The sequence below is a fragment of the Diadema setosum genome, chromosome 3 (assembly GCF_964275005.1).
Source record: "Diadema setosum chromosome 3, eeDiaSeto1, whole genome shotgun sequence".
NCBI lineage: Eukaryota > Metazoa > Echinodermata > Echinoidea > Diadematoida > Diadematidae > Diadema > Diadema setosum.
Genome location: NC_092687.1, coordinates 18,647,031 through 18,662,604, shown reverse-complemented (window position 1 = coordinate 18,662,604; position 15,574 = coordinate 18,647,031). Strand labels below are relative to the sequence as shown.

General features: G+C 37.5%; 1 protein-coding gene across 1 annotated transcript; it reads right to left on the bottom strand.

Moving 5' to 3' along the window:
• Nucleotides 1-664: 664 nt before the first annotated feature.
• On the bottom strand, nt 665-9,920 carry LOC140246662 (uncharacterized). Its single transcript, XM_072326000.1, has 5 exons — nt 9,813-9,920; nt 5,878-6,073; nt 4,117-4,285; nt 2,696-2,781; nt 665-684 (listed from the first exon to the last, which is right to left on the bottom strand). The coding sequence occupies exons 1-5, from the start codon at nt 9,918-9,920 to the stop codon at nt 665-667; spliced, it is 579 nt and encodes a 192-aa protein (XP_072182101.1).
• Nucleotides 9,921-15,574: the final 5,654 nt, after the last annotated feature.

Here is a 15,574-nt window from a genome sequence, read left to right as displayed (position 1 = left end):
CCTCCAATCCTTTTTCTGTTTTTAAAATGTTAAATTTCGTATGAACACTCAAACTGTTGGATACACCAATTTTTAAAGGGTAAACCCAACAACTTGACTGTTAAAAACTCAACATTTGGGGTGTTAAACTTAACATTTAACAAAATGTTGGACGAGTGACCACACCTGAAATGGTGATTTACCATTTCAAATTTTAGGGTTTACATTCAAATCATTTATCGAAAACCGGTAAAAAGAGGATGACTTACGTAGACGACGCTCGAGAAATAACAATTGATACAATTCTTTAAATAATTATTGCACGATGTAGACACTCACGAATTGAAGAGTTTCGTTCCAAAACGAGCTAAGCGCCATTTTTAAACATTTTAACGTAAGTCCATCATCCGATAGAGCAAAATAAAAACTTTCTGGTGATACCTCACTTGTTACATAACAAGGAATATTCTAGAATTTATGATTAAAAATATCCCATTTTTGTTATTTTCCTTGCTTTTTGGCAGATTTAATCACAGATAAATCAACTTACCAAAAATGGAGTTAGCTCGTTTTGCGATGAAACTCTTCAATTGTCCGCGAGCAGGAAGATGACGTGGTCAAAATTGGAGGATTCGCCTGTTTTCGAATTTAGATCTCCGAGGTGGAGCCGGCATACGATGAAATTCTAAGAAATTATGTCCAGACCTTCACAAAGATATGACAGAGAGAGAGAGTGAGGAGGAAAAGAAACAGAACAATAATTCAATCATTGCATTTTTCCTAATCATATTCAACTCCAATTACAATGGTGAAGCGATAATTCGCCGACATAACATTTCACATTGACAGAAAGAGTTAAGTTCCTGCTTCCCTGATATTCATGCACTATAAAAAAAAAAAAAAAAAAAAAAATAGCGTCAGAACTGACCCGAAACTGGGTCTTTTGGGGTCATACACCGTTCCGTGTCAGAAATGACAAGGAATGGGGTAAGATATGACCCCATCCAGAGTCATGATTTGGGTCCGGGTGACCCCATTCAGGGTCTTCATGACCAAATTCCAAGTCATTTTTGACCCGGAACGGTGTGTGACCCCAACGGACCCAGTTCCGGGTCGGTTCTGACCCGGATTTGTTAGAGTGCACAACGCAATGGAGTGTTTTCCAAAATGTAAGTAAATATTTACTGGTAAATATACATTTATTATATTAAACAACTTAATCCATGTCTTTTAATTGCACTTAGCTTTGGAAACACGACATCATGTAAAGCAGCATTGTGCATCGAAAGTGCGCAATGTGGTCAACGTTGATTTTTTTTTTTTCCGCAATCGCCAATAATAAGCAAATTATGTCAAGTACAATGAACATATTTTTCCTAGTTTGAAAGTCATGAAAAATCTTTTTCTTGATCTCACATCCTTTGTATCAACTATATCCCGCACTCCTTTCTTTCCCTCTCTCCCTCTCTTTCCTTCTCTCTCTCTCTCTCTCTCTCTGAGTGTTTATTTACTTAAATAATTACCCTATAACCTGGCTATTTGAAAACGCTGCCTTACAAATTCGTAAAATGCACTATGTAATCAAAGAAACCAGGTCGGGGGTCAAAATGGCAAAGGTAAATTCCTGCCACAAGTATGATTATTTTAAGTATGTCAGACTTTAAGAATGTCAAAAGTAAAGTCACAGGAGGAACTCTAAACATAGATATCACTCAAAACAGTGCACTTTAAACATGTTTACATTATGTTTCTTGTATATAAAGTCTGACATTTCAATCTCTATAGCGTTTGACATTTGACTTCTGCACATCAAATACAAACAACTAAGAACGTGGATTTGTACGTGCACTTTGTTGTATTTTTGAAGATATGGGATGAGCACAACCATTCTTCTTATTGACAGGATAGATAATATAAGACGGTACCGAACGTCTACGGGGAAAAACAACTGAAAACACATGCCAAATCATGTGCCAACCGGTACAAGCCACTGCAAAGCACGTAACGGGGCAGGCGCACCTTGGAAATATTTTCATCTTCAACGCTCATTCTGAAATAGTGTTTGTTTTTGTTTTTGTGGTTTTTGTGGGGGTTTTGGGGGGGGTTGAGGTTTTTGTTTTTGTTTTTGTTTTTGTTTTGTTTTGTTTTTTTTGCAAATAGGAATCATTATTATTCTGGGGTTTTTCTCCGTTTCCTCCATAGAAACGCACACAAAAAGTCTCAATTTTCTATACTGTCGACATCCCTGATTTGTCATGACGTCATTATGACATCATTTTACACATTAAAACTAAAACACCAGCTCAGCAAATTGGTTTTAAAAATATGAATAATAAAGAATACTAACCTCATTCTAAAACCGAAATAAACTTCTTAAATAGAGTTCGATGATCGAACACTATGAATTCATACATTTGTATTACTTTGAGATTTGAAGCCCCTCTCTTTAATCCCGTTTAGGACGAGTCCTGGGTATCAAATGTGTTCAATTCCTTGCGTGCTTTAAAATCATTCTAGGTGGAGAGCAAATTTCCTTTAAAACATAGTGGCCCTATAGCTCTCATTGTTTGTATTCGAGATATTTCTGGATAGCACATATGCGACAAACTTTGCATTAAAGGGCGCTTAAACAAGGAAACTTTTAAAACTGACAAAAATGATCGTAATGACTGGATGACGAATCAAACAGGGGCAGAAGTAATTTTGGATTCTTTACCTTGTCCGCACTGGCCGATAGAGTCATACGTGTAAGAAGACTGTCCACTCTCACTGAGGGAGAAGTTCTCCTTAGCCATTAGACACCTGTAAGAGAACAACAAATGAGATTTCCTTGCGATGTGTTGAGGGTAGTAGATAATGGAATGTTTCTTTACCTTCTTTTTAAAGATGGACATGGCATGTCGCCACTCAATGGTCCTTGAGTTGATATCACATACGCATATGACAAGGATTTAGTCAATCAACGGTCTCTTGGTTAAGCCCCAGTCACATTTGAAACGATCCCAAGATCTTGCCGGCGATGTTCCGGGGAGTTCCGAGCTAGTTTTGCCCCAGATGGAGCGTCGACGAGCGCTGATGACTGTACACCCACGATATCAATACGGCAGCTACACGGATGAGGCTGGATCAGCTCAACATATACACGGGACTTACACAGGGCCTCCAGGGATCATACCAGACCTACTTGGCAGCTACATGGTCCATGCCGGCAGAGGAAAAGAGAGCTGATTTTGTAGTTTCACCAATCTTCTTCTCGTTCTCGTCACGAAGTTAGGGACCTTGTAAATCAGTGTTTATCCTTCTAATACATGTACCGTGTTTGAACGTGATGGTCCTTGTAGTTGCCGTGTAGCTGCCGTGGAGGTCCTTGTATCTGCCTTGATAATCCCTTACGCTCCTTGATGTGAAAAAGACGTCTCGGATGATCAAGGATACTCACGGCACCTGCACGATCGTTCTAGGCAACCACGGACCTTCACGGTAACTACACGACAGCCACACGGACAATCCTGGATTGCTCTACCAACACGGCAGTCCAATGATGACGCCGGATGTTTTTGACCTCCAAAAACTGCCGTACATCCACGGACCTACACGGACCCCCAGGGATCTCCCCGGATGCACAAGGCCTCAACACCAATCTCTCTCCGATCTCTCTCACTGCTGGATGAGAAGACTTCTAGAGCGTATGATTTCACATGCGTACATCGATATAAGGAAACTACTAGTATAGAGAGAATTTTACAAAATTTTACTTTTTGGTAAAGGTGCTCTTTTCCTCGACTTGTCAGTGATGTATGTTAAGGGTAATATTAATACCCCTGACTTCTAAAAGAGGCAAGTCAAGCGTTCTATTATTATGCAAGAAAAGTGAAAATATGATAAATTTTCTTTGTTTTCTTTATATTGTTGTACACATGTGACACCACAAGCTCTAGCAGTCTTCTCATCCAGCAATGACTGAGCAGAAACTACAAAAATTAATAACTGTTGAACGGATTGTCCGATTTTCCTCAAACTCTCACTGATATCTTCTACTAATATTGCTGCATTCACACAATCCACATGTTTATAAAGGTGGACTCATCCTTTAGTAATGCATCTGAGTACACAGGGTTCAATATTTTTCAGCCTTACCTATTTTGAAAGGTTTTTAGTTTGTCTTCTTTCCGAGCACAAATCGGGAAATACACGCTTGTCGAACAGTGGGTGAAGTTTAGAGTGCACTTGATATCTCTGTTTGGAAGCATAGAGCACGTCTCGTACCACTTGCACCTGTTCTGGTGGGCGGGATGGTTACACAAACCTGTTAGGAGATAGATAAAGAAGAGAAGGGGTTTATGTGTAGAGAACACCGCGATAAATTCAAGGTACGGGCCACTCCCGTTATAGCCTAACGAAGTCGTAACCGGCAGTTTTTCTTTCGATTTTTCGAAATTTCATTGTGGCCTATGTAAAGATATGTGGACGATAATTTTGGGTTGTGAATCGAACACTCCCTTGTAGCGAGAAACCACTTATAAAATTGTGTAGAGCAGTATTTTCTGAGAGGTATTCAAAGTCTATTTGATGAAAATCAGTTTTGAAATGGCTGAGACATCCAAAAACAAAGTAAAGCAAAGCAATCCTAATGAAATATGGGTAATGGCTGAGACATAAAAAAACAAATAAAGTAAAACAAAGCAATCGTAATAAAAGATGGGTACCGTCTTTTATTAGGATCGCTTTGTTTTGAATGTCTCAGCCATTTCAAAATCAGTTTTATCAAATTAATGTTGAATTTCTCTCGGAATCACACGATAAGAGGTTTCTTATTATCTCACAAACAAAAAATGTTAGAAACCTGAAATTAGAACACAACTACAACTATACAATCCGTTTAACACCCAGCAGCGGTCCTGAACAATTATGGTCATAAAGGCTTTGAATGCTCTATTACATATTCATAGGGAAATCTCCACTGTCACAGCTAGTCTTTATTCATCCTACGTAGTGTATGCAAGCACATGAAACTATGTGCTTACTTTCTTTCATGTGCATGCATTTTACCTTTTACCAAAGATCTTGTGTAGGATATTTTGCTTTTACCACGAGATCAGACTAGCAGTGCCCAGGGCCCAGGGCAATCCATTATGAATGGTATAAAAGCATTCATGTCCCTTGGAGCAAGAGACCAGGGGCCTGTTTCATAAAACTTTATAATGTCATAGATGTGACAAGCTACTGAAATCCTTGCATATGATTGGCTGAGAGAAAATTTGTCATAGAAATGTGGCAGTTGTCACAGATAACAAGTTTTATGAAACAGGCCCCAGAAGCCTAGTCAGGAGAGCTCTGAAAAGGTGGTATTTGTGATATTCATGTCTATTGTTCAGGGTTACTGTAAGCACACACTCACAAATTTAATACATCATTGGTTCCAGTGTAAAGTTCAATATTGTACAGAGGATTCAAACTTGACCAAAATCTGAAACTTAACCATGTTAACTTTAAAATTAAACATGGATTTTATAAACTGATTCAAGCTTTCATGTTCAAATTACCTCCAACTAAATTGTACACTGTTCAGCTATTACTCACATCAATGACAGTGTTATCTATGCTTTTCGAACTATTAAGGATCAAAAGTGGGAAATGTTTATAGTAATACCTATAAGTTATTCTCAACCACCTGATTGTGATTATACTAATTATATCCGCTAAATCGTAGGCCTACGGATTGTCATCCTCCTTATTATTTTCTATTGAAAAGTTCTCGTAATGGGAAAATGTACAGCTAAGCACAAAATTGTATTGGTTTTTTTTTTTTCTTCTTTTCTTTTCTTTTTCTTTTTTTTCCCAGAATTTTGGATTTCATGACAGTTCGAAATGTCGCCCTCTTGCGGCCGGACAACTCACTCTGGCATGTGCTGGACTCGCTCATTGTGGCAGCCGAACCGCAGAATAAGTTCCGCACACAGTCATCATCATCTTTACAGTCCTCTCCGAGATCTCGTCCGCATGTACAGAAACACCGGGTGCCATCTACTTCGTCAAGTAGCTTGGTCAGGTAGGACTTCCCTCTGTCTACTTGAGGCTGTTCGCAGTCACAGAACTGTGAGGGGTACGTAAGGGGGGGGGGGGGGCAGAATACAATGATCGTGTTAACTAAGCCATGGAAATAGCGAGCTTTAGATCTGCGACGCTTACGCTAAGACGACGTTAGTAAGGCAATATATATATATATATATATATATATATATATATATATTTATATATTGTGCACACGCACGAGAAATGTGTTTAAATTGTTCAACCTGGGAGGCTGCGTCGTCTAAGCGTTCGCGTAATAGATCTAAAGCTCGCCAATGTTATTACATCTAATTGACGGTAACTGAAACGAATTCTTGTCCCATTCATGTGTTGTTGTTTTTGTGTGTGTGTGTTTTTTTGTGTGTTTGTTTTTTGTTGTTGTTGTTGGGTGTTTTTTTTTTTTTGTCAAATACAGATAATTATAATACATGATATGCATCTACGAAGCCTAATATAATAATGCAAACATATACTGGTCAATCTATTACAGTTTGAATCTGAGAATAAGATAATGCTTATGTAATCTACTCAAAAGTAAGCTCGTTGAACGTCGGTCCGAGTGTTGAAATTAATTTTAGTGTAAAATTTAAGATTAGGAGCACGGGTACAACAAATCACCAAAACATATATAGGAAATAATGACACGCACAACATTGCAATTTTGGTCAAAATCAGATTCAAAGAGAGGAATTTACGGAACTTCAAAGATTTGTTAATGATATGATAGCCTAAATGAGTGAAGAGAGATGATCCAAATTTCTTTCATTTCAAGCCTTTGTTTCTCACCAAATAACATTCTCTCAATATCCGTATATCTCTTTATGAGGCATTTTTTGATAAGTAAGCACTCTTATGACGACATAACTACTATATTTGAGAGCAGAAACAACCAAATACATTGTACCTAAAGAACAAGTTCACCTTCATGTACATGTGAATCGACAGAATGCAGGAATGTTGATAGAACATATCAGTGAAAGATTGAGGAAAATTGGACATTCTGTTCAAAAGTTGTGAATTTTTGAAGCTTCAGTGCCGCCATCGCTGGATGAGAAGTCTACAAGAGCTTTTGATGTCGCATGTGTAGAACTATAAAGAAAATATACAGACAATTTAACATTTACTATTTTCACTTTTACCTAATAATACTAGAGAACTTGACTTGCCTCTGTAAGAAGGCAGGGAGAATAATATTACCTTTAACATACGTCAATAACAAGTTGAGGGAATGTGTGTGCTGGGTTTTTTTTTTCAAAAACTTTTTCCAAAAAAATAAAATTTTGTGAAATTATCTTTTTATTTCATTTCACATTGTTCTACGCATGTGACATCATAAACTGTTGTAGTCTTCTCATCCGGCTGCAGCAGTGACGCGCAGAAACTTCAGAAATCCATAATTTTTGAATGGATTGAATTATGAATTGAACTATGTTTGTTTCTAATTCAAAACTGTGTTATTTTATTTAGGGGGTCACTTTGAACAAGCTTCTATGTGTGTGCTTTTTGTGATTCCTCCACTATTATTTGTATGGTCGATTTTTTTTTTGACCATAATTATGTTGTTGTTTTAATGCCTGATGTGAAAATAAACTCAATTCAACAACTTCTTCTACTTCTTCTTCTTCTTCTTCTTCTTCTTCTTCTTCTTCTTCTTCTTCTTCTTCTTTTTCTCCTTCTTCTTCTTCTTTTTCTTCTCCTTCTTCTTCTTCTTTTTCTTCTTCTTATCCTTCTTCTTCTCTTTCTTCTTCTCACTTAAAGGAAACCAAAACCCTTAATGTGGATTAAGTGAAAGCAGCAGTGTTATTTGATCTCATTAGTGAAAGTTTAAAGAAAATTGGACATTTCATTCAAAATTATAATTTTTTAATGTTTTGGTGCCGTCATCGCTGGACAAGGAGACTGCTACTGTTCACGATTTCATCATGGACAACAATAGAAAACGTGAAGAAAACTCAACATATTTTCACCTTTTTTTAGCATTATGAAGAGCAATTGGTTTACCTCTTTCAGATAGCAGAGAGAATAATATCACCCTTAACATATGTCTGTGGTTGTTGATTGAATGTGTACTTTCCATTTAAAAAAAAAAATGAAATTTTGTTGAATTCTCCATAATTGATATTATTTTATTTATAATTATTATTGTCCACAATGACGCCATGAATTGTAATAGTCTCCTTATCCAGCAATTACTGCACTGAAAGTTGAAAGATTCATAACTTTTGAACGGACTGTCGGATTTCCTCAAACTTCAGCTTATACAGTCTACTAAATTTTGCTACTTTCATTCAATCCAGATTCATATTTGGGTTTTAGTTTCCTTTTGTCTGAAGGACTGTTATCATTAGATAAAAGGGACCATCATGACCGATAGATGGCGCTCTTCTTTTTTGGACCTTTGCTCGCTATCCTTATTGCGCACCAGTCGTCCTGTTGGGCAGAAACAGGATTCGTGGCCAGAAATTACGGCGGAGGCCGCAGCTACACGACAGCTTGACACGTCGGCAGTGAGGCTAATACGTCTTGATGGTCAAAAAATATGATAATGCAGATGTACAAATAACCAGTGGCGGATCCAGAGGGGGCGCACCGGGCGCGCGCCCCTTCTTTTTCTAAAAGCTTCAGCTTTTACATGATAATCTGATACACCGCTAGCATGTAGAATCACGTATAGTTTCAGATTTTTTTTTTTCAACACTGAAAACATTGCTATGTACAAATTCCTAATGCATGTACCGTGCACTCCCGTTCACGAACATGGTTATATCAAAATCCCGGTTGAAATGTGATAAAAATTCATGCCACAACATTATCCACTCTACTTTTTATTGTGTATTTTTTCGTTTATAACACAATTTCGACATAACGAAAGAAAACTGTCGATCCCGAGGAATTCGTTATGTTTGGAGTCCACAGTACATTATTAATTTGGGTTTTCCTTGGTTTTCCCAGGGAGGTGAGACTCACCTCCCTGGTTTTCCTCGCTCTTCATTGTACACATATTTCAAACTAATGAAAATAATTCAAGGTTCCTTTGTTTGTTTCAAGTAAAGATAACATTAAAATTTCCTCTTTCATGGTTGAATTGCGGTCCAAAACAACTGTGCACCTCAACCTTACAGTTCATTACATGGAGAAAAAATAATCCTAGTGAACCTTCGTGAAGATGTTCGAGCGAATCTTGCAATACGAAAAACATGGCATTCCGTTTAGAGTGTTTTGTGACCAATATCACCGCTATATGAGATAACATGTTATTGAAACTTTAATATGCGCGTTTTTGATTTTTTTTTTTTGCGTCCAATTTAATTTAACCTCTACAAAAACTATAATAATTAATTGTTCGTGGATTTTTTTTCTAATTTTCATGCTTATAACAAAGCCAAATTGACCTGGAGTGGAATAATGTCCCACTTGAAAGTCGTGGTAGATGCATTCACAATACGGTATACGTGTAGCAATTAGTGAAGACTTTGAGATGCAAGATAAAACTTGGGTACTTACAGAGCATGTGGCGAGCATAACTTCTGCGGATGACTTGTGTAAAATAAAAACACAGGTCCCAAGAACAGCGAACAAAAAGTGCTTGAACGCCATTTTCGTTCGCCTCCAACTCGTCTGCGGCTCTCAGTCGTTGTTCGCGGCGTCTCTGTCGCAGACTGGCTAGTATGCGACGTTTTTGGAGCAGGGGGAATGATGCGTAATGGAGGCTGGATTTAGTCTCGTAGAGTTTTCTAAAGTGCATAAAGTGATGATCTTACTGAGTAGACGGGCGTTTTGGGATAGGGCGTGGCGTGATATGTCATTATTGGCGCTGCTCCAATCACAGGCTGATTCTCGGGTGACGACGGGTAACTGGGCGTGGTCATGACAGTCGTAGCTTTGGTGATTCACAAACCACGCCTCAGAACTGAAATTTCCCTTCACCGTCCCTCTATTTTTTTTTTTTATTTCATCAAGATATCTATTATTATCCAGTGTTATTTTTTTTTGTTCCAAAATGCAAGTGTAAGTCCTGTTTTCAAACAATGTCAAAATTATCATTTGGGCGGCATTTTGCATCAGCGCGGGGATGGTATAGTTTGGGTTGAGATGAGGGATTCAAGTTTTAACCGTTAGTGAGATATTAAATTAGAAACCTCTTGTAAGAAATATTAAAGAGCATACAATTCTAAGAGGAAATAAAAGGTTATTTGATGAAAATCTGTTTTGAACTATGGAAAAGATATCCAAAAAACAAAAGTGAAGCTTGTAAAAGGACCACTTTGTTTTGGTTTGTTGGCTTGTTTGTTTTTTATATCTCATCCATTCCACGACCATTTCAGAAAAGTAAAATGTAGATGTGTGTGTATGAATGTGGATCTAGAATGAGTTTTTAGCTAAAGACAAAAGTTCCACTTCGAGATGCACTAAAGGTATTGTTTACCATTGGGAGCAGTCATTTTAAGAAAAGAATGTTCGAGATTTCACATTTGATGAAATCTGTGTAGGTCAGTTGTATCACAAAACATCTTATACCATATAAAAAAATCGCAATAAAGCCTAAAAGGAGATATCACTATTTTTCTCAATAAAACATAACTGTAGACGGTTTAGTCAAGAAACAGTTTTATCATAACTATTGGTCATAGTTGTATATTTGTCATTTTAACAATACAATGTACTTATCAAACGTGATTATACTCATCAAAATTTTTACATTGGTTGTTTCTTTCCCTAACTCACATTTTAAATCATTTTAAATCAATTTCGCGAGAGCCCGTTTCGCGAAATTAAAAATAAATGCACGCCAAAGATCTTGTCTACACTATATGCATTGAATGGTGGAGGCAACTCGCGAAAATTCCACGCTGCGAATAAGGCCGTCGGCTCACATTCGCGAAAATGTCATGCCGCGAAAATATCGTGTTTTGCAGGAGTAATGCCTTTATGTTTGCATATTCAAACAAATGAGCAACTACAAAGAACATAAGCAGAAATGAACGGATGAAAACATTGCCCATATGTTGTAAATGTTTGCCTTATCGTGAATTTGAATTCCTTAACGTTCTTCAGGGCGGTGCTGATACGGATTTCAATGCGTTGCACTAGCATTTTTAATTTGATCGCCCGTTTTATACGTTTCTATGAGATGCTCATGAAATCGCATGCTGAAGAAATTAATTCGAATGGACCAGTTACATTTTTAAATGTTGATCTCGATGATCATTCAAATTCACTCGAAATCAAATGATCGCACCGTTAAATCGAATGCAAATCTCATGAAATTGGGCGGGAAAACTAATAATGATCATAAAGAAAACTTGACAAACTTGTCTCATAAAGCGATATACCCCCTCATTCACCCCCCCCCCCCCCCCGCCTTTGTTACATGGATACCTGCAAGGCCCTTGTACGCTCAATTATACAATTGATTTATGACCGAAACATAAACATTTCCACTGCGCAGTATATTGGTTACCACATGATGACGCAAACGGTGGGCGTCTATGATAAGCCCACTGTGGAGATCTTCTAGTGAAGTCAATATTATTTAGCGTTAAACTAAATAAACCAAATAGCGTTAAACTAAGTCGTGTGTTCGTATATCACGGAACGATCCAGCTGTGTTTGTTAGCGATTGATCTGGGTGGGGATTGGGAGTAGAATAAATATAGCAACAAACCTCCGCGGAACTACCGGGTATCGATTCGGTAAACTGAATCTCGGTTTGGCTAACATTATTTTCCCCGGTGTGAACAGACGACGGATCGAAAAGCGAAAATTGTTGGCGTGCAGCAGCTCGAATCTCTACCACCTGTTTCAAGGGAGTCTATGCTATGCACACTCCGTACAAACTCGTGTATGCCAAAGTCCGTAATGGTCTTTTGCTTATGCTAAGGTGACCGTTTAACCTCCTATCAAGCAAAAAACGAAACAAAACGAAAGAAACAAAACAAAACATACAAACAAGTGAACAAAATAACCAAATAAAAAAACAAACAAACAAAACAAAACAAAAACAAGACCACCCCCCAAAACACACACACACGCACACACACACACACACCTAAACACAATTAGAAAATTCTCTATGGCGACTGGTATGTCGAAATAGTGTGGAGAAAATAGTGCAATATCAGCAAAAAAACAAACAAACAACAACAAAGAAAAAGTGCAATTCTAGCATTTTAAGGTGACCTTTGACCCTTATAGTGAAATGTTAGCATTTGCCCTTGACCAACCAATGACTTTTATTCATGAGCGTGTACTCCCAAAAGTTGATAGGTTCAGCTTTGTCCTCTCATACATTATGCCCAGTTTCATTTAGCCTTTTGTCAAGGCCCTCTCGCTGTAACGGACGAGCGAATGGACGAACGAAGCGAGTCCAGCCGAGCGCCGGCTGGGCTCACTTCACCATACAGCGAGAGGGCCTTGACAAAAGGCTAAGTTTCATTTGGATCCACAAAATCAACTACGTACGTACGGACGGACAAAGAACCGAAGACATAATCAACTATAGATAATGCCTCAGGCGACACTTCTTGGCGCAGGCATAAAAACACGCACACATAAAACAAAAAAGGATAATCCACATTTGAATATTTCTCCAATTTTGCAAGAACATATATTCATGACAGCACTCCAATTTTACGATATTCTAAACAGAATCATCTCTGTTTACAAATCCCTATTTTCATGTATAAGAAAGATTATATGTAAACGTATATATTATATATATTGGTTTTTTTTTTCTTTTCTTTTTTCCTTTTTAAGAAGACGGTGTGTCTTTAGTTCAACCCTTGCTCGATGAAGTGTGCACACGGTTTGGTTTTCTTTTTGCTCCATATCCGACCTAATCTTTGCGCCTTGCTTTGCGGTATGATCTGTCATCTTTATTCTTATCTTTCAAAACTTACTGGTTTCTCAAATAGTTATCTTTGAACGCAACTGTGTATTGATTGAACGTATGGGTAAATGAAAGAATAAATGAACACTGAACAACAAATGAGGGAATGAAGGAATTAATGGCTGAATGAATGGATAAATGATCGAACGAACAGATGAATAAATGAATGAATGAATCAATCAACCAACCAAGTTATTGGTCAAGTATTCAATCAATCGGTGTCGTTCCAGCCTACACGTGTACATCCGCTTGACCCAGTGCTTTTCGGTGACATACATGTACAAGTATATGGTTTGCTCCTGCGTCAAGCCTCCGGTCTTATTTTCTCCAAGGACTTAGGGTTAGGGTCAGGCTTGTAATTGGGTTTTTAGGTTTAGTTTGATGTGAACATTAGGGTTAGGGTTAGGTTTGTGGGTAGAATTCATGTTTGGATTACCGTGCAGATATTTCATGGGAGCAATTTACGCAGGAGAAATGTTATGAAACCGCGCTTTTCACTCCATTCCTCTACATGTGGCTGATCGCAATCTATTAATGGAATATTTCAATATATGACTTTATAACGCATACTTCTTGAATATTGCCTTTGCATAATTTTGCATGCTCATGCCCCTACCATTTGGCTCTGTTCATCTACTTCCGTTTTTCCTCGTGATCAATTTCTACAAAATTTAAAGCTATAAATCGTACTACTGCATTTACCATTTGCAGCAGTGATTTCAAAACTGTTCGAGTTATCACATTGCTGCATATACAGTGTATATTAGTTTGGGTGTTGTTGGTTTTTTTTATGAGGAGACTGCAGACTACAAGCTCTGCTTTTTAGCAGGCTCCTCCATTTCCAACCATTTTTTTTTTCTGTAGTTGTCTTGTAATTTACAAAATTGTATCACATGTGACTGTTCATATTTTGTTTTTCATTGCATTGTTGTATCATTAGTACATGTATGTGTCAAGTGTTGTAATCATATGTGCTGGAAATGAAAGAAAATTAAATGAAGCAAAGCATACTCATCAAATAAACCACTTCAAACCTATGAAAGAGCATACAATTCTGAAAGGAATGCAAAGTATATTTAATAATAAATGGTTTTGAAATGGCTGAGATATCCAAAAACAAAGTGTCCTAATAAAAAGTGGGCCCAACATTTTATTAGGACCACAACCAAAACTGTATCATCCCTTAAAGTGTGCTAAAGGATAATGTGATGTGTACATTGTAATAGTTTCCAAGCTGCCGTTGGATGGGTTTTTGTACCTATGTTTTACATGACTGATAATATACATATCATATCTATAATTGCTTTACTTTCCCCAAATTTTCTTCCCTCAACAACAGGATGAAATATCTTTTACATCATATGAACTTTTGTTTTTCATAAACATGATGAGATGTGTCCCATTCATCTGAAATCTAGTTCCAGCTAACAGAACAAAAGAAATATAATACAGTGTAGTATACTAGTCAGAATTTTCTTTAACGCATCGGATGGCCTGATTTTGCTACAACACGCATTTCCCATCTAGACATTCTGCCCGAGTAAACTCGGGACTCGTCCTCAACAGGTAAATGTGATATCTGTCCTTTGCAAGAGAGGAAATCTAAATAACGTCAACTGAGAACCACAAGGGTACTATCGCATTCTAAGATTTCAGCATACCAAAAAGAAACAATCAATTTTCCAGAAATAAACAGCTTTTTTTATTCAAATATGGGTAGATATAGCATAAGCATTGTTCTAAATATTAGAAAAAACAGCGCCTTTGTGGTTTTAATTCTTAACATTTTACTGAAAATGAAAACAATTTCAAATTAACACCATAGTGTAAAGATAAAGCTCTACAATGTACACTGTATTGTGAATAACTCAACATTTCCTCAAAATTGCAATAGCGCCCTTCTGGTTCTCAGCTAATGATAAGCAGACGGATGTACAAAATAAAGCTACAAAAGCTTCCGAACACAAATAACTCATTCAACAAGAATTTATTGTCAATATGTATACAAAACACACGCTGTATGTGGTCTGACAAAAAGTACACAAAAATGTTGCCTCCACGAGACTTATCATGTTAAGCAAAATCCCTTTCAGGGACTGGGGAAGATTTCATAGGGTGGGGCTGCAGGCCAATGGGGGGGGGGGGGAGGGGGAGGGGTGAAGCCATTTACATCTCTCACATAGACATGGGATTAGTGGGGACTTCTGAGTACGCTTTTCCACATTTTTTTCCCCCTGCAGGCCATGACTTTTCAATCAAACTAAATTCGACTGGAATGCAGTAACAATGACACATGAAATTACCGCTATCATTATTCTCCTTATAACTGCATGTACAGATGAAAATTAATGTTAAAATGATCTTCAGTTAACCCCTTCTAAGATTCCGAGTTTGCCCCCCCCCCCCCAAAAAAAAAAAAAAAAAAAATGACCCGTTAAAAGAATGCTAACTTCCTTAAATTGCAAGCTTTAAAAGCACAACTCCCACCAACTTGCCCATATGAGTATCAAAAGATAGCTTGAGGATACATGTATTCATGCCAATTCTAAGTGCTCTTATCATAGTCTTATCATACCCACACCAAAGAAATACAGTGTTTGTGAATTATACACAATAATCCGCATTCTGATCTGC

Excerpts from the sequence above, each read along its gene's own strand:
- LOC140246662 (XM_072326000.1), bottom strand. The coding sequence starts at position 9,920 with ATGACCACGCCCAGTTACCCGTCGTCACCCGAGAATCAGCCTGTGATT. Across the intron at positions 2,782-4,116 it reads CTAAAAACCTTTCAAAATAG|GTGTCTAATGGCTAAGGAGA; the intron begins GTAAGGCTGAAA and ends GTTCTCTTACAG. Across the intron at positions 685-2,695 it reads TATCGGCCAGTGCGGACAAG|GTCTGGACATAATTTCTTAG; the intron begins GTAAAGAATCCA and ends ATCTTTGTGAAG.